The sequence below is a fragment of the Budorcas taxicolor genome, chromosome 1 (assembly GCF_023091745.1).
Source record: "Budorcas taxicolor isolate Tak-1 chromosome 1, Takin1.1, whole genome shotgun sequence".
NCBI classification, from domain to species: Eukaryota; Metazoa; Chordata; class Mammalia; order Artiodactyla; family Bovidae; genus Budorcas; species Budorcas taxicolor.
In genome coordinates, this window is record NC_068910.1 from 23,130,849 (window position 1) to 23,150,681 (window position 19,833).

General features: G+C 46.8%; 1 protein-coding gene across 1 annotated transcript in view; it reads right to left on the reverse strand.

Moving 5' to 3' along the window:
- Positions 1–225: 225 nt before the first annotated feature.
- The window catches only part of PRICKLE2 (prickle planar cell polarity protein 2), a 348,061-nt gene continuing 328,453 nt past the window's right edge, over positions 226–19,833 (reverse strand). Inside the window, exon 9 of the mRNA XM_052645998.1 lies at positions 226–1,100. Coding sequence (XP_052501958.1) covers positions 226–1,100 — 875 coding nt within the window. The remainder of the gene's footprint in view (positions 1,101–19,833) is intronic.

Genomic DNA, 19,833 nt, shown 5'->3' on the forward strand with positions numbered 1-19,833 from the left:
CGGCGTTTCCAAAGTGAAATGTGCAAATAATGTTCAACATGCCAAGAACTGTGACTACCTATGGAATCAATAGGTAACCTTGCCTCCATCAAGGGAGAGCTCCTCTCATCTCTCCCTGGAACCACCCCCCCCCCCCCCAAAGCGCTTTAAAATTTCCAACAGTGCAAGTTTCTGAATCTACATTCTTAGTTCCCATCTTCCCCCACTCCCTGACCCCCCATTGGATTAAGAAATGATACAGTTTTTGCTCTTCTGTCTTTTCCTGCTGTGCAACTGTCCCCTGCCACCTAGCGTGGAAGACTTGGGGAGGCCGTAGGAGCTGTATTTGTGCAGTAACTCATCACTGGTGACATATCGCAGGTGGGCGGGCTGGGGGATGGGTTCTCCTAGGAAATAGCCCTCGTTGTCAGACTCGGAGGAGGAGGAACAGGTGGAACACCAATCGTACTCAGCGAAGTAGGGGCCCCAGCGCTCCCCAAAGGCATTCTGCAGAGCCAGGTCCGACACGGTCCGGGGGCACCGGCCATACAGGTCCCGCCGGGACCCCTGGCCCAGGCTCTCCTGGAAGCTCCGCTGGCGCACGAACTGATCATAGTCCTCCCTGGCTCTCAGGGGGGGTCTCTCCTTTAACTGAGAGAGGGCCTCACGCTCGCCGGCCAGGTGGAGGGCGTTGTCTGAGCGAGAGCGTCGTGATCGCCGAGACCGGTGGGGCCGGAAGCGGCGGTTGTCGTCGCGCGAACTGGCTCTCCTCCGTGTGCGCTCACTCATGGGCTGGATCCTCACGCCCTCTGCCCCCGGCAGCTTGCTGCCCGCCATCCCTCCATCGAAATCAAAGCTCTGATGCATCCTTCCGTGCGCCTGCAGGTCTCTGTACCTGATCGGGGTGCTGAGCGGGTGGAGGTTGCCCTCCATCTCCTGGTACTGCTGGGCGGACAGCAGGCTGCGAACCGACTCGGCGCTGCGGAACTGCATGGACGAGTTCAGCGTGCCCATGTTGCTCAGCTTCTCGGACACATTCATCCCAGAGTCTTTGCTGAGATCTGGCATGGAAAACCGAGAGAGGTGCTCCTGGCGCTTGGCGCCACCATCCGCGGAGAGGCCTGAGGGAGACAGAGGAGAGGTTCACGGAGGTTAATACAAATGTGCAGCGATGAGGATTCCGTCGCCATGGGTCACCGAAACCGTCATCTAACCAGGGTTGCTGTAAACCTTTGCACAGTTGTACTCTGCACAAAAGCTTGCTCAGAAAGTATGAGCAAGGGAGGGCTCTCCCCACTCCACAGTGGGCCAGCGTCCACCTAGAGGGGGCACCTGGTTAAAAAGCATTTTTTTTTTTCTTTTTGACTAGTCATGCCTCCAAAGTTTCATCAAAATTACTTAGGAGCCTATCCGTGTATCTTTTTTACAATGTTTCCTCTGTTCAGAATTTCACTTTCCAAAGTGCTTCAAGCACCTCTTTGGTTCTAATGATGATCTATACGTTCTCTGGACAAAGAACCTTTAAGAGTCAGAGGCAGGGCCATGCCCAAGTACTTCCTAGCAACACTGAACCTACAGCCGAGTCCCATAGTACTGGACCACCTCACTTTCACCTTTAGCTTCCAGTGATTTCCTGGTCTGCCTGCTGACCCTTGGCCTCTATCCCAGATATCTTGAAAACCAACTGACTCCCTGGAAGTAGACAGAGGGATATTTATCCTCTCAGGCTGTTTAGTAGATGGCTGTTCCAAGATTCCAAATGGACACCTAGCAGTCAGAGATGTCAGTGGGACTCTGGGGTGGGGCTGGGGGCAAGCAGTGATCCTAATGCTCCCGAACAGCAGGAGCCCTGCAATCCTGATGTGCAGTCACTACCATCACTGAGACTAAAAGCAATTTGAAGGTAGGAGGAGATTCTTGACTTCAGTAACTTCCATTTTGTCCATTTAAAAATAGCACTCTTTCTAAAAAAAAAGCAGTTTAAGAATGGACCAGGTGGCAAAATCTCAGCATTTCTTGATTATTATCAATGAAAAAGAATAGCGATTCTGTCGTTTCTGGTCACAGGCGACATGTCTTTGAATTGCACTGGCCCATTATAACCCCTGCCACTGATTATTTCTCCCCACCTACTGGGGCCAATGACTTTCTCTCCCCTCACAAAACTAATGTCATGAGCACTGTGAAACACCACTTAGCAGTATCTGTGTGTGTGCTCAGTCACGGCCGACTCTTTGCAACCCCAAGGACTGTAGCACGCCAGGCTCCTCCGTCCCTGGGATTCCCAGGCAAGAATACTGGAATGGGTTGCCATTTCCTTCTCCAGGAGACCTTTCCGACCCAGGGATCGAACCCACATCTCTTCAGTCTGGTGCACTGGCAGTTAGGTTCTTTATCACGAGTGCCACTGGGAAGCAATATCTACTAAAGCTAAACATGTTATTTTAGTCGCAAAGTCATGTCCAACTCTCTTGTGACACTATTGACTGTAGCCCGCCAGGCTCCTCTGTCCGTGGTATTCCCCAGGCAGGAATACTAGAGTGGGTTGCCATTTCCTTCTCCAGGGGATCCTGCCAACCCAGGAATCAAACCTGCATCTCTTGCATTGGCAGGTGGATTCTTTACCACTGAGCCACCTGGGAAGCCCCAAACTAAATATACATACATATATGTATGTGTGTGTATGTATATATATGAATTATGAATAAGTTGCTTTAAATACTTGTGTTGCTTTTTTTGGTGATCTTAGTGTACTCATTTCTGTTGGGTATATAACCAGAGTGGAGATTCTATGCTTTCTTTTTATTATTTATTAATTAAATTGTAGTATAATTGATTTACAATGATTCAGGTGTTTAGCAAAGTTAAACATTGTTTCATATATATATATAAATTCTTTCTAGATTCTTGACATATATACAATATATATAAATATGTAAATTATATATTCTAATATATAATTCTTTTCCAACGCAGGTTACTATAAGATACTGAATACAGTTCTCTGTCCTTGTTGTTCTGTAACTTTCCATTGCCACTCTTGATTACATGTCCAGTGGAAATCAGTTTATGGGTCCAAAAAATGCACAAGGGTATTCAGTGAAGCTTTCCTCATATTAGTCTAGAACCAGAAACAATTTAAATGTTAAACAGGAGAAAGGATAAATAAATTGTGATATTGTCTACTTTCCCCATTATAAGGATTTAGACAGGAGTTTTTTAGAGAAATGGCTAATTCCAGGATTGGAGGAAGGAAGGACGAAGAAGAACATGGAACATCTTGTTATGTTATGAAAGGTAAGGAAGTGCTTAAGACTGGAAAATGAAGGGGGCCGGTTTTCAGAAGAACACAGGTCTCAGCTTCAAAGGGATCCCACCAGCCAAAGCTGAGCAATTTGAGCATTAAAACTGTAATGATTTATAAACCACTGGAAAAATTAGAATTCCTGAATCTATACTGATAACAAGTAAAAACACCAATAAATAAATGGGGGAAAGAGTTTGTTTTGTGTACAACAGAATGGACTGTACATACAGAAAGAGTACTGGATTCGGAAGATCATCATTTTCTAACTATTGTAGGTAAAGACTGGCTTGTGCAAGATGTGAAATCTGCTCAACTTGGGCAAATTTTGCTTGGGGAGCAGGATACTTGCATGGTGTTAATGTTTCCCCACATATTGCTTATCCCCTGTAAGGCAAAATTTAGTAACTCTGCAGAGGAGAAATCAGGCAACACTCTTGACTACCTCCATTACCAACGAGTGTCCATCGGCATCATGCCCCTCCGGATGGAGTGGTCGGAGGAGGACACACCGCTGCTGCAGTGTTCCGTCGAGAACGCACACACCCTGAATGGATGCAGGAGGAAAGACCAGACAAGCCCCAAAGGAGGACTATTCTATGAAGAAGAAAAAGCACTGTTTGTGTGTGTTTTTTTTTTTTTTAAAGAAGGTCCAGTATCATAAAAGACAAAGACTGAGTCAACGTTCTTGACTAAAGGATCTTAAGGAACCACAGCAACTATACAATCCCTAATCCTGGACTGGAATCTGCACTGAAGCAAAAATAAACACTGTAATGGATAATTTCTCCTAAATGCCAAAAATTGGGACAGAAGAGTTGACTCATTGGAAAAGACTTTGATGCTGGGAGGGATCGGGGGCAGGAGAAGAAGGGGACGACCGAGGATGAGATGGCTGGATGGCATCACTGACTCGATGGATGCGAGTCTGAGTGAACTCCGGGAGTTGGTGATGGACAGGGAGGCCTGGCGTGCTGCGATTCATGGGGTCGCAAAGAGTTGGACACGACTGAGCGACTGAACTGAACTGAACTGAGGGCTAACTGATCAATGCATTATGTTAAATTTTCTGTGGTTAACTGATAATTGGGAGCATGTTTGAGAAGAAACTTATTCTTGGGAAATACACATGGAAGTATATGGTAGTAAATGGCCAAGATAGATGCAACTTGCTATCAAGTGGTTCAGAAATACACTGTGTGTATGTGTGTGTATATGTGTGTGTGCAAGACAGTGCAAATAATAAACCAAATGGGTAAACTGTTAACAAAATAGGTAAATACATTTTGGGTATTGTTTGCTCTATTTTTGCAGCTATTCAGCAAGTTTGAAGTTATTTCCATATAAAAAGTTTCTTAAAATTCTAATACAGTGACATGATGCAATGGTTTTCAATTCTAGGGGAAATTACTAGGGATAGGGGACACTACTGGGGCTTCCCAGGTGCACTAGTAGTAAAGAACCTCCTGCCCATGCAGGAGACGTAGGAGACTCAGGTTTGATCCCTGGGTCAGGAAGATACCCTGGAGGAGGGCATGGCAACCCACTCCAATATTCTTGCCTGGAGAAACCCGTGGACAGAGGAGACTGTTGGGCCACAGTCTGTGGGGTTGCTGAGTCGAACATGATTGAAGTGACTTAGCAGCAGCAGCAGGGGACTCTACTAGTGTTTAGTGGGTAGAGGCCAGAGAGATGCTGCTGAACACCCTATAATGCACAGGACAGTCCCCACAGCCAGGAATTATCCAGCCCCCAATGTCAATACCACCCCAGTTGAAAAACCATGCTATAATAGAATATTACACAATGAGAGTGAATATCTACACTGGACAACATGGATGAATCTCATAGAAAATGCCCACAGACACAAGGGTCCACGCAGTACAATTCCATTTACGTGAAGTTCAAGAAGAGGCTGAGGCTGTCTGCGGTGAAGAGGTCAAGAGAATGGGTTGGGGCGCAAGGGAGATATTCAAGGAACAGGAATGTTCTCCACCTAGATCTGGGTGATGACTGTAAAAGAATGCACATGTAAAAAATTCTTGAAGTGCAGTTTAAATGTTAGTTTGTTTTACCTTATGTGCGTTATAACTCAATAAAATGGTGTAAAAATAATGCAGTGTTCTCATTAAAGAGCCCAGTTTAAACACTGGATATGCCTACTGAGAAACTATTCTGCCAAGCATCGTACTTTTCGGCCGCTTTTTTGTAAAATTTAAATTTCATTAGTGGGATAACTGTCAGGGCAAGAGGAGTGGAGTCCTCTGACTCCTGCTTTCCGCACTGCTTATCGGTGACGCACACATCATAAAAGCTGATTTACAACAGCCTAATCACTTCCAGAACCTCCCCAATCTGAAGGCGGAGAGGAGAGGAGAGCAATGCAAGATGATGAATGACTAGCCTGAGCAGATAAATGTTAAGGAAGGAAAAAAAATTCTTCAAAAATCACACTGAGAAACAAAAGCTATGGAGGAGGGTGTGATGTTTTTTGCTGGGCTTTCTACTCAAGCCCTGGAATGAAATTAGGGTCAGGAGAAATAATCTAGCAAATACTGTATGCTGTTCTCCTGAACCTGCCTCTTAGAAGCCCCAAAGTCATACATTTCTGAGACTGTCCTCTGTGTGAATAGATTCATATTTCAATGAAGAGGCAACTCCAGAACCAATTCTGAGCAGAACTGGTGAGGGGACTTGGGTCAACTTTTGAGACCTCTTGAGATGCATCTGTAAAATGGGCATAACACAGTACCTGAGTTCACAAGCTGTGGTGATGATTAGCTGAGAAAAATGTCGTTTCTAAGCCTTGTCACAACTGTCATAAATTTGTGTAGTTGTGATTCTCTGTCCATCTCTATAGGACAAGCCTATAAGCATCAAGAGGGCCAGAGCTGGTTCCTGTTTTCTAGCCCCGATCTCAGCACCTGGTGTTCGACACATGGGAAGAAAGTAAACAAGGCCTAAAAGTTCCCCATGAAAGAGCGCACACTCTCCATGTAGCGTGAGACTCAGTGTCAGAACAATGCACATCAGGACTTCCCTGGTGGTCCAATGGTTAAGAATCCACTTGCCAATGCAGAGGGTTTGACCTCTGCTCTGGGAAGATCCCACATGCCACGGGCAACTAAGCCCGTGTGCCACAACTACTGAGCCCACGTGGCGTACAGCCCATGTTCTACCACAGGAGAAGCCACTGCAATGAGAAGCCTGTGCATCACAACAAAAGACCCAGTGCAGTCAAAAATAATGCTTAAAAAATAGCTTTAAAAAGAAGGGAAATGTGTATTTTTTTTTTTTAGCACATCAATACAATCTACTTGAATGGGGCTCTCGATGCCCCTCAGCTCTCCTGCAATAAATGTACTTTTTTTTTTTGCTGCCCAAGCCATGACTCTGTGTGTGCCTGTGCGTGTGTGGGTGTGTGTGAATGAGCACAGCTATGTGTATGTGTACAGGAGGCAGAAACTACACTCAGAGTTCCCCAGAGCTCCAGCGGAAATCCACGGTCTGACCCCACACTTAACACTGGCATTGTCAGGGTCCCAGCAAGTCCTGGAGACCCTGGCAGAAGATCCCACCAGACAGCCCGAGACACAGATGCCAAGTTGCTTTCCCCTCCAGCGGCACCCTGTCTTACTAACAGACAGAGAGGGTTTTCTCCTCTCCAAATAAAGCAGCCTTTGTGAGAAGCTCTAGATGGTGACCGGGGAGTTAAACGCTGCGATTTATCTTTATCCCTGGAGTGAGCATGGCTAGGAGCAAAAGAAATGTCCACACACTGCACGGGCTATGGGTTTCCCTCAGGTCCCACAGGACGTGCCCCAACAAAGAGAGGTCAGTATTGAATTTAGCCTGCAGTTCCCTGCGGTTAAACTGTCAACTGGAAAATGCAGCCAGGCGCTTTAAGCAACACTCAAGCGTTTCTGTCCAAGCAGTGCCCCCTCATTGCAAATAGGAGGTTTTAACAGAAGCCAGTGACAATGCAAAAAATCAATACCTTGAAAGAAAGCTTTGGGTCTGATGGAAGAGAAAGGCAATCTTTGTGGTGTCCCCTCCCTCCACTGATCCTAAGGGTAGAAAGTATTCACTGAAGCACAGAGGAAAGAAAATGCAGACTTAAAGGCACTGGCAGTTCTGTTGGTACCTCTTGCTGTTCCTTATTTATTGCCCTTTCTAATCCCTCTCAACCCCAGCAAAAACAAAATGAAAACAAAACCACAAAAAACAACTGGCATAGGCAGAAAATTATGGTTCTGCCCACTTGAAGGATGCATTCACATTTTGATGCCATAAAAGAAAGAATATCTACTCATTTTTGCCCTCTATTTACAACCCATACTGGTGATTTAGGTTTTCAGATTTTTTTTTCTTCTTCTTTCTTTTTTCTCTGAAGCAGAAACGTGAAGAAAAAGGAATTGTTTAGAATAGGGACTTGCAAACTATGGCTCAGGGGCTAAATCCAGCTCACTATGTACTTATTTTTGTAAATAAAGATTTATTGGAAAGCAACTACACTTAGTCATTTGCATGCTGTCTATGGCTGCTTCCTTGTTACGATGGCAGGAGTGAGTCACTGTGACCGAGACTACATGACCTGCAAAGCTTATAATACTTATTATCTGGCCCTTTCTGGAAACAGTTTCAACCTCTGGTTTAAAATGGAAAAGTCTGGGAAACTGTATCATGTGTGAGCATCCCCGAAGTCAAGGGCTCTGTCCAGGCTAAGCGTCTGAGACCATGCAAAAAATGCGTTTGGGGTACCAGCTTACTTAAGTGTGTGTGTTGGGGGGTAGTCTGCTCAGGTCCCTTGGGTTCTTTTTTTATCAACTAAGTCAACTGATTTCATCAACACCCTGAACCTCAAACTGGCAACAGCTAGAGAGACTCTGTCATCTGGGCAGTGAGGTTTAACCACCACATGTTCCCAGGTGACAGGGTTTGAACAGAGTACGACAGGGAAGGCTGGGGGAACAGGGATGGAGAGAGAGGGAGAGTGAGAAGGGAAGGAGGGGGAGATTATGAATGCACTCAAAACCGCTTGCTCTTCCAAATGTGATCTGCGGACCAGGGGCAACGGCAGCCAATCCAGACTTGTAGAATCGGAACCTGCGTTCACACAAGGTCCCCTGGTGACGAGTCTCATGCCCTGGAGGGTTAGAGAAGCACTGCCTGACTTGTGACAGCACTTCAAGGGCAATCCTTCTTTGCAACTACAGGAGCTTCTACTCCAGAAAATCCTGTACCTTCAGAGACACTGATCCAGCGGTTCTCAGCCCTGGCAGTATTTGCATCTGGGGCAGAATGATTCTCTGTGCTGGGGCGGGGGTCAGGGGGTGGGGCGCTGCCTTATGCATTGTGGGAGGTTAAGCAGCATCTGCACTAGGTGCCTAAAGCACCCTCCCTACTCCACTTTCAACAACTCGAACTGTGTCCACACAATGCCAAATCTACCCTGGGGGATAAACTCAGCCCGGTGGAGAAAGTGCACAAAGTGTTAATCGCTCAGCTGTGTCTGACTCTTTGCAACCCCATGGACTGTAGCCCACCAGGCTCTCCTGTCCGTGGAATTCTCCAGGCAGAATGGGTAGCCATTCCATTCTCCAGGGGGCTCTCCCTGACTCAGGGAGATTGAACCCAGGTCTTCTGCATTGCGGACAAATTCTTTACCATCCCAGCCATGAGGACGAACTCAGCTCCATGGAGAAACGCTGCTCAAACGCTTTTAATTCTGGAGGTGCAGCTGATTGGCAGACTGAGGGGGACTAGTCCTCGACACTCCGGGAGCAGCACAGTTAAGCCTGGCCACCAGGCAGGGCAGACACACCCACTTTCCGAAGAGAGAAGGATGTGTTCCCCTAGGCTGCTGCTGCTGCTAAGTCACTTCAGTCGTGTCCAATTCTATGTGACCCCATAGACGGCTCAGGGAATTGCCAAACTGTTTTCTCTCTAAACTCCTCTCAACAAACCTACTCCTGACAGCCTGTCCTTCCCTGGGTGGGTTTCAAGAGATCCCTGAGCTCCAGCCCTTGGCTGTCTTACTTCCCTCCCACATCTGAAGCTTTGAAATCTTGAGCCCTGGGCACACCTTCCTTTCTTCCCTTGGTGGTCTGCCCATCGACCAGGTCCCAAGTGACCAGCAGGTCGTAAGTATACACAGGCCACGCGTCTGCCATCTGTTTCCATGGTACCAGGGAGACTTGAAACAATTTCCTTCATCAGCTGCTATGGGGAGGGGAGGGGAGAGTGGGTCACTTTCTCATTCCTGACGCACAGGGAGGCTGGCCCCGAATCGAAGACCAGCTGGTTCCAGAGAAGGCCACGACTAATTCTGGCTTTCCCAGTGGACTGCACTATGGGAGGAACAAGCCTGTGAACCAGTGTGGTCCGGAAGTGACCAGCATCACAATAGGACTTAAGTCAAGTCTCAGATCTGACAGACCCGGTATGGTCAACCAGGACGAGCCTGATCAAGATCAAAACATGGGCTCAGACTGGAGGTCTCTAGCCTTCTACCTGCTCACTTGTGCATTAACTTCCTGATACACTCACCCCAGTAACAGACAGATACATAAAAGGTAGCAAAGGGGAAAACCAGGAGCCCGCACTGTTTGAAACACGTGGGGTCAATTTTCACTCCTCCTCAGCTCCGTGGGGGATTGTGGTGGCTGTGTGGCCACAAAGCTGATGGCTGACTGAAAAGATGCGCAGGAAATTTGAACCAGTTGATGATGACTTGCTGGCGTTTGCTCTGAGCTCACACTGGCCCCTTGCTGCTTTCCAGAAGCCATCAGCCCCAGTCACCAAGCAGACCACACTGGAGTATTTGCTCAGCAAACACCTGACTCCACAGGAGGCAGAAGCAAAACGGCTCCCTTGTGGTAGAGAGCGGGCAGCCAGGGACCAGAAACTCACTTGGTTTCTTCAAAAGGGTTTTTGCTGAAGCCCTGCAGCTGCTGGGCACTGAGTGCGGCTGTGAACAAGGCCCTTTCAGACAGCACCTCACAGGAATATTCCACTGTACGGGGAAAAGCAGACTGACTGAATCACACACCATTACAGCTATTACAAGTCATTAGGAGGCAGGGAAGAAACACGAGGCTTAGGTGCAGAATTAAAGACTGGTCCTCCCTAGACAGAGTGCTGGTAGAGAGCCCTGTGTTGGTGATAATGAGGGTCTGACACAGAGGAAGCGAACGAGCCAGTCAAACCAAGAGTTGTGGCGGCGGGGTGGGGTGGGGGAGTATTCTAGGCAGAGGAATGAGAATATTTTGTATCAGAGAAAGTTCCAGGTGCTCTGAGAAGTGACAGAAGGGCTAGAGCACAGTGAGCAAGAGGAGAGCAGCAGGGACCAGGCCAGGGGGATGACCAGGAGCCAGCGGGGGCTTCTTCTAGGTCATTGGGGGTTTGAGAGCATTCTGCCCATGCTCGCAGGCAGCACTGAGGAAGCACCCAGAAGGAGCAGAGGGCGGTGGAGAAGAGCAGGCTTTGCAGATCGCATCCAGCTCCGTCCCTTACAGCTATGGCCCCACCATGAGTCCCTGGGCGGCTCCATGCTGTAAAGCTCTCCCAGCTGTAAAGTGGGAATAGCAGTAGAATCTACCTCATTAGCAGGAAGGCGAGTATTAAGTGTCTTAACACGCAAAGTCCTTAGAACAGTGCTGGCCCAGAGAAATAAGATGGCATACTCTCATTGTCTTCATCCCATATTTGTCACTATTAAAAGCATTTTTCTGCATATTGTCATAGAGAAAGTTCCTAGGAATTGTTATGGATGTGAGAGTTGGACCATACAAAAAGGCTGAGTGCCGAAGAATTGATGCTTTTGAATTGTGGTGCTAGGGAAGACTCTTGAGAGTCCCTGGGACTGTAAGATCAAACTAGTTAATTCTAAAGGAAATCAATCCTGAATATTCTTTGTAAGGACTGATGAAGCTCCAAATACTTTGGTCACCTGATGTGAACAGTCAACTCACTGGAAAAGACCCTGATGCTGGGAAAGATTGAAAGCCAAAAGAGAAGGGGGCAGCAGAGAACGAGATTAAATAGCATCACCGACTCAATGGACATGAATCTGAGCAAACTGCAGCACATAGTGAAGGACAGGGAAGCCTGGGGTCGCAAAGAGTTGGACAGGCGTGAGCAACTGAACAACAGGAGTTGTTGCATAATTTTTTGAGTGGATAACAGAAAGTTGGAATAATATGCCCAGTGTCACACAGGAGCTATTTTAGAACTCGTCTTTGATCTCCTGCCTTTTATTTTTATGAGTAGAAGGAACATGGCAGGAGTCCCTCCACTCTCCTGCCGGGACAGGAGGCAAAGAGAAGTAAAAATCCATCAATATCAAAGAGCTGTGAACCAGAAGCAGCACTTGAAAAATTATTCTCATTAATGGATATTTTTCTCCAGTATAAACAGGAATTGCTGCTATATGCAACAGCACGAGTGAATCTCATAAAGTAAAAGATGCCAGACACAAAAGACTATGCATAGTATGATGGAATTTATGAGAAATTAAAAACTAGCCCAAACTCATACAAGCTGTTGGAAGTCAGGACACAGCGTACTTTGGAGAGGAGGGAGGGGTGGGGGGTGGGTGGGAGGGGCTAAGGGACTCTCTAGGGCATTGCTTGACCTGGAAAGAGATGCCCTGAGTATGATGATTCACTGAGCTGCAACTGCACATCAGACCTCTGGCTAGGGAGCCAGAGAACCCACAGAAAGAGGGAGAGGGGCCTTCCCTGGTGGCTCAGTGGTAAAGAATCCGCCTGCCAATGCAGAAGACACGGGTTCGATTCCTGCTCTGGAAAGACTGCACGTGCTGCAGGGCAGCTAAGCCTGTGCTCCACAACTACTGAGGCCACGTGCCCTAGACCCTTACCCACAGGACAAGCCACTCTCCTCCCACCTTAGTCAAATCTTTAATTTTCCTTTGTGAAATTCCATGGATTATATGCTTATTATGAACTTTGCTTACTATGAACTTCTCACTGGTCTGGAAAGCAAAGGAATTGGAGTCCAGTCCCAACTTTATTGCAAAGACCAAAAGGATCTTGAATAAATCCTTTCTCTCTGAACCTCACCTCTTCCTCTGAACCTACACCAGAGATTCTCCAAACTCCTCCCAGCTGAGAGTCTGCAAGTTTTTTTGAGGTACTACAAAAAGATTTTTTTTTCCAGTTATGATATAATTGACAGATCATTATATTAGTTTCAGATATACAACACAATGGCTCAATATTTGTGTACACTGCAAAATGATCCCTACAGTAATTCTAGTTAACATTCATCAGCATACATAGCAACTTGTTTTTCTTGTGATGAGAACTCTTAAGATCTACTCTCTCAGTTCAGTCGCTCAGTTGTGTCTGACTCTCTGCGACCCCGTGGACTGCAGCGTGCCAGGCTTCCCTGTCCATCACCAACTCCCAGACCCCACTCAAACTCATGTCCATCGTGTTGGTGATGCCATCCAACCATCTCATCCTCTGCCGTCCCCTTCTCCTCCCACCTTCAACCTTTCCCAGCATCAGGGTCTTTTCAAATAAGTCGGTTCTTCACATCAGGTGGCCAAAGTATTGGAGTTTCAGCTTTAACATCAGTTCTTTCAATGAATATTGAGGACGGATTTCCTTTAGGATGGACTGGTTGGATCTCCTTGCAGTCCAAGGGACTCTCAAGAGTCTTCTCCACACCATAGTTCAAAAATATCAATTCTTGGGCGTTCAGCTTTCTTTATAGTCCAACTCTCACATCCATACACGACTACTGGAAAAACCATAGCTTTGACTAGACAGACCTTTGTTGGTAATGTCATGTCTCTGCTTTTTAATATGCTGCCTAGGTTGGTCATGGCTTTTCTTCCAAGGAGCAAGCGTCTTTTAACTTCATGGCTGCAATCATCATCTACAGTGATTTTGGAGCCCCCCAAAATAGTCTGTCACTGTTTCCATTGTTTCCCCATCTATTTGCCATGAAGTGATGGGACCAGATGCCATGATCTTAGTTTTATGACTGTTGAGTTTTAAGCCAACTTTTTCACTCTCCTCTTTCACTTTCATCAAGAGGCTCTTTAGTTCTTCTTCGCTTTCTGCCATGAAGGTGGTGTCATCTGTGTATCTGAGGTTATTGATATTTCTCCCGGCAATCTTGATTCCAGCTTGTGCTTCATCGAGCCTGGTATGTCGCCTGATGTACTCTGCATAAGTTAAATAAGCAGGGTGACAATATACAGCCCTGACGTACTCCTTTCCTGATTTGGAACCAACCTGTTGTTACACATCCAGTTCTAACTGTTGTTTCTTGACCTGGATACAGGTTTCTCAGCAACTTTCAAGCACACAATACAGTCGTATTAACCAGAGGCACAGTGCTGTACACTGGCTCTCCATGACTTATTTTCTTTATAATTGTACATCTGTATCTTTTGATCCCCTTCACCCACTTCTGTGAGAATCTGTGGTTTTGATTCCATGATCTAAGAGAGACACGGCTCATGATCAGATCAGTATGGATTAATGGATAGGGACCGCAGCAGCACCTGATTCCCGAGGGAATGGTGCATAGGAGGAAAGGTAAGTTCTAATCAAGGAGGTAAACGGGAAGCAAGAGGAGTTGATGCGATGCTGCCCGAGGGGTCATAACTGAAAATAATTAGATGGTTCCTAAGTAGTCAGGAAATATTTAGGGGTATAGTTTGTTGGCAGATACAAAAGAAATGCGAGTGTCAAAGTTGGTCAGTCATATCTGACTTTTTGCGGCTATATAGGAATCCTCAAGGCCGGAACACTAGAGTGGGCAGCTGTCCCCTTCTCCAAGGGATCTTCCCAACCCAGGGATCAAACCGAGGTCTCTTGCCTTGCAGGCGGATTTCTTTACTGTCTGAGTCACCAGGGAGGCCAAAGAATACTGTAGTGAGTAGTCTATCCCTTCTCTAGGGGATCTTTCCGACCCAGGAATCAAACCAGGGTCTCCTGCACTGCAGACAGATTCTTTACCAGCTGAGCTACCAGGGGAGTGAAAGAGAGACTAAACCCAAGATGTGTGTACTTGGTCATCTTTCACTGTTCTAAATTTATCGCCAGCCCATACATGAATCACGTGGTACCTGGAGCCTGACTCTGCCCCTACAAAGTCCTAACCGAACAGACAAGGCTCATGTTACAATACAGTGTGGTCCTGGTACCACCTGGGTCATATTTATCTGGGGGGCTCATCCCAGACCTACTGCATCAGAATTTCCAGGAGGGAGGCTCAAGAATGTGCATTTCTAACAAGCTCTTCAATTAATTTTGATGCTTTTAAAATTACAAAACAAACAAACAAAAAACCCAAACAACCCCACTGCTTTGAAGTCATATGACTGTGAATATGTACACAGGCCCCGGCACCAGCTCCACTCACTTGCCAGCAACCTTGGACTTCAGAGTCTGAAAAGCTGCCTGTTATGTAATTTGGTCATGCCAGCGCCAAGCAAGGTGCGAGGATTCTGTGACCTGCCAAGAGCCGGGTCACTGTCAGATACACCATTTCCAGGACAGTTTGTGTTACCTGTCCCGCCAGATCTTGGCTGCTGAAGACTGATGACTTAATTCCCCAACCCAGACAGGGTAGATGGCAACCCAGCTCCCCTGGAAACTGTTCAGATGGCTGGTACCCGAGAAACCCATCAGGATGCTGGAGGCTGGTAGAGAGGGAGGGATTTTACTTGGTCTGTCTCCAACTCTTGAGCCATCAGAGCAGGCCCCTGCTCTCTGAGCATGAAAAACACCCGAATATCAGAGCAAGGAGGTGACCACTCTGGGCTTGATGTATAGCGCCTGTCCTCAGGCAGGATCTCGTCCTACCAAGTGACCATCTCAGGGCCCCTAGTCTTCTTAGGGCAAAGTTACACAACCCAAGAGGGCAATGTGGTAGCATCTACAGAACTTTCTTGATCCCGAAATCCCCAAGGAATTCATGCTGCTGAAAAACTTGAATAAGCACACGGACGTAAGTAAAAACGTATTTACTGGAAAACCAATTGTGCCAGTATAAACTTGTAAAAAACCCAAGTGTCCAGCAATAGAGGATATATTAACAGGATGATAGTATAATCATACCATGAAATACCGTATAGGTTCAGATGAGTTAGACCTACAAAGATCAACAAGGAAAGATGAACAAGGTGTACTGTTAAGTATATATAAGAAAAAGAAAAAACTACAACAAGGACTTCCCTGGTGCCCTGATTGTAGGTTCTATCCTTGGTCAGGGAACCAGATCCCACATGCCACAACTAAGAGTTTGGATGCCACAATGAAAGCCCCTACATACTGTACAAATAAAAAAGATCCTGAGGGCTGCAACTAACACTTGGGGCAGTCAAAATAAATACATAAGTAAATTAAATATTTAAATCAACAACAAATTGCAAAACAGCATAACTGTTTTGTTTGTATCTGTCAGTCTATGCCCAGAGATAAATACCAAAGGACTATTCACCCAATGGTTGTGGTGGGAGGAGAATTGATGGGACAACTTCGACTTACATAATACACATTTCTGTAGTTGTGCCACTTTAAAAAAAATGAATTGTTTGTAATTAGAAAAGCTTATAAAATGCCATGGAAAAAGTTGGCAGCCTACCCTCCTTTACCTTAGCCCATCTCCCAGGAGATCCAGAAGCCAGGTGTGCTTTCTCTGAGGCTGAAACAAAGCTGGGGACAGGGATATTAAATACAAGTCTGTAATTTCTGGAACATGGTGAGAAGGGACAAGAAAATAAGTTCCTCCCCGAATCCTGTGCTAAGTTATTCAGAGCTGTTTGCAACTGAAAATACCTGGAGCTCATGTGAGAAGGGTAGGTGGTTTCAGGTTTCAAACCATCCCATCTCCACCCACACCTCGACCTGGAAGTTCTGAACCCAAGCAAAGCACCTGCTGCCTCTGTACCTGGTATTAAGTATGAGCCCCATGGACATTTACCTGTGGTCATCAGCACCGGCCAAACACTGCTTTATGAGGCAGTCTGCTCACAAGGGCTCAGGACTCCAGCTGCCTCTCATGAGCCATTTGATCTTGGGCAAATCTCTTAATCTCTCTAAGCCTCTGTTTTCTCATCTGTAAAAAGGAGACTCATTCTTTCAGCATCATATTTCAGGAATGCCTTCCATGTGTCAGATTTACCAAATGCCTACTGTGCTTCAGGTGCCAGGCACTTTCAGCTGCTGGGGCAACAGCAGCAAAAAACCAAACCATATGAAGTCTCTGCCTGCATGCAGCTTCCATTCCACTAGTGGAGAATGACAAAAAACTAAGCACTAAAATATATATTACACCAAATAGTGCTAAGTGCTGCAGACAAAAACAAGGCAAGGAAGAGCAAAGAGAACTGTTGCGGGGGCTACAATAGGGAATAAGAACAGACCCTTACACAGGGAGTTAATGCATAGGCATAGCCCTCACCCCATAGCAGCTATTCAGTAATGAATGCCATCATTACCACGACTACTATCCCTAAGACCACTGTCCACGTGACCTCCCCGCCCCACCTCTGTAGCTTGTCCTCTGTCAGTCTGTCTCCACTGAGGATTTCACAAGAGGTGCCTTTTTGGATATCTACTATGGGCAAGGCATGGTACTCAACAATTTCACATGTTCAACCTCATTCAAGTCTCATCAACCCTGGAGAGTGGGTATAGTCCGTCTCATTTTTCAGCAAAGAAATCTAGGGTTGGCAGGGATCAGTCCCCCAGACCACACAGCAAGCAGCATTCAAATCCGCATTAGCCTGACTGAAGGCTTAAGCTCTCAACTGAGGGTGTCTTCCCAAGGCTGGAAGCCAGATCCTACCTGCCCAGCTCCCTACAGGCTATGCCCTCCCTCCTGAGGCCCTGGCTGCAGTGCCCACAGGCCCTGGGGGTCCTGCCTGAGCCACACCAGGCCAGGATGCTGAAGATAGCCAGAGACGGCAAACCTAGAATCCTGACCTACTTTCTCTCTCTTGGTCCTATTCTGTGATTTGGAGTTTTCCCATCAGACTTAGAATGAGGGCTGCAGAGACCGATTAAAGTGGAACCCTCAACAAAGAAGAGAGGTGTTGGTGGTGGTGGGAGGGGAGGAGCAAACAGAGGAGAAGAGGAAGCAGAAGGCCTGGGTGGTCTGAGAGAACCCACCTGCTTTCTCCACATCTGGAGCCACTGCCTTCCTGAAGCTGGTCTAGCATATCCATGAACTTCTGCAAAGGTGGAAGGAAACTTAGGAAGACAGATTCAACCTCTGCTGCCAAAGAGATGAAGTGATTCTTGACAAAGTCAACCCCAGGGATTATCAAAGCGGGGAGTGAAGAGGCTGTGCTCTGCCCAACCCAGGGAGAGAGAGAGGGTGAGGAGGGGCAGGAGCACCTTACAAAGCACAGTCAGCATTCTAACACCATGTTAACCATCATTTTCATAGTATGAACTAAGAAAACGTAGCTCAGTTTAGGGCTGTGGCAGAGATTCTCAACCTTGGCGCTTTCTGATCGTGGGGGTCAGACAGTGCTCTGTTGTGGGGGTGGGACATTTGGCAGCATCCTTGATCTCTATCTACTACATGCCAGGAGCATCCCACCCTCTCTTGGGACAACTCAAGAGGTCTCCAGACATTGACAAATGTCCCCCTGCCCTACTTCGGTGGGGGAAGTTCTTGGTAGAGAACCATGGGATTATGACTAAACACACAGGACTCAAGTGTTGAGACCCTGGTTCGAGCTGCTGGCTGTATTATGGTTCTTAACACGTTATAAGTCTCAGATTCCTTATCTGTGAAACAGAAAGGACACGAGACATCTGCTTCACAGCACCATTACAAAGATTAACCAAGAAACATCTACCTGAGTGGTTAACACAGTGTCCCACTTAAAGGACTTCACAGACCTCAGCTCTATCGATGGCAGTAGAGCCTGGGGATGTAAAGAGGACAGCATCTGGACAAGAGTGGGGGGGGGGGCACAAAGAATCAGAAGCGGGGGTGGGGTGGGGTGTAAAAGTCTCCTGTCCTTTTGTTAAAAAGCGGGCACACTGTGAGATACACTGGCTCAGGAGCAGAACCACTACTACTGAAAGCAAGTTGCAGAGGATCGTGGTTCTACCAGAGCACAGAAAAGCAGTGAGCAAGAGGAAGCGGGGGGACCCACCGGGCACAGCCGGTCGCCCCAAGCTTGCCATGGCAGCTGCCGAGGTTGTCTGGGCTGAGCCCAGGCAGGCGCCCTGGCTCCTGTGTGGTGGCATATGGGCTAGACAGCTGTGAGGAAGGGAAGCCAACAATGAAAGGGTGAGGAAGAGGATTTTTCCAGGTGCCTGTGGCAGTCGGCCGACCCTGCCCACTCTGGTTTCACTGGCTGATACCTCTCTGGAGAACCCTTCCCATCAGAGAGAAACCTGAGCTTTGTGTCAACTCCCTTTTCTCAGCCAGATTAAGGGCTGATGTCACCAGGAGGCCCCTCGTCTTTCAAGAGCTTTATGGAGAGCAATACGAAATGGTGGTGAAAAGTTGAGCCTGGCAAACCTGCTCTAATCCCCACTCACCCAGTCACGACCCATGTGACCTTGAACTCTCTGATCTTTGGGTTCTCCATCTCCAAGATGGGAATAAAAGCAATAAGCATTGTTGTTGTTCTTTACTGTGATTCATTTGATTTTCCTGGGTTAGTCCTTAGCTATTACAACATCAGAATGCATCTATCCTGAGAGTTTTGTGCATCTCTGCTGAGGAAAACTGCAAATGATTTTGAGTGTTTACTATGATTGAGAAATTGTTTTTGGAGAAGGAAATGGTAACCCACTCCAGTATTCTTGCCTGGGAAATCCCATGGATGGAGAAGCCTGGTGGGCTACAGTCTATGGGGTCGCAAAGAGTCAGACACAACTGAGCAACTAAGCTCAGGAATTGTATTCAGTGCTTTCTCATTTAACCCTCTGAAAGGATTGTTGTAGATGAGGAAATTCAGACTCAAAGAGTTTAGATAATTTGTCCAAGGTCACAGAACTGCGAACAGTCCAAGCCAAGAACTCTAAATAGGGGCTTATTTGACCCTTGAGACCATCACGTTAATGGCAATTTCTAGATGCTTTTGGGCAGGATGTGGCAGAGCAAAGATATTACCAGAGAGCATCCTGTATGCTCAGAAATGAGTGCTCTCTCCCTTAGGATGTGTGCTACTTCACAGACAGAAAGAAAACAGACCAAACTAGGGCACTAGAAGCAGAACCACTCATACATCATCCCAGAAGCCAGAAGTATATGCACCAGCTGAAGAATTTGGATTTGCCTTAATACGGTGCTTCTCAAGCTCGTCGGCCTGGAAGAATTACGGGGAGTCATAAAACATCCCCTGGCCCAGGACAAACCTCAGACTAGTTAAACTGAACTCTTAGGGGTGGGGTCCAAGCATCTGTATTCTTTTATATTCCCCAGATGATTTCATATGTGGCAAAGACTGAGAACCACTGTGTGTGGATTCTAGTGTCTACTGTGAAATAAAATTCATATTTTGTGGCCAGATAAGAAAAATTTGAACATAAAAATTC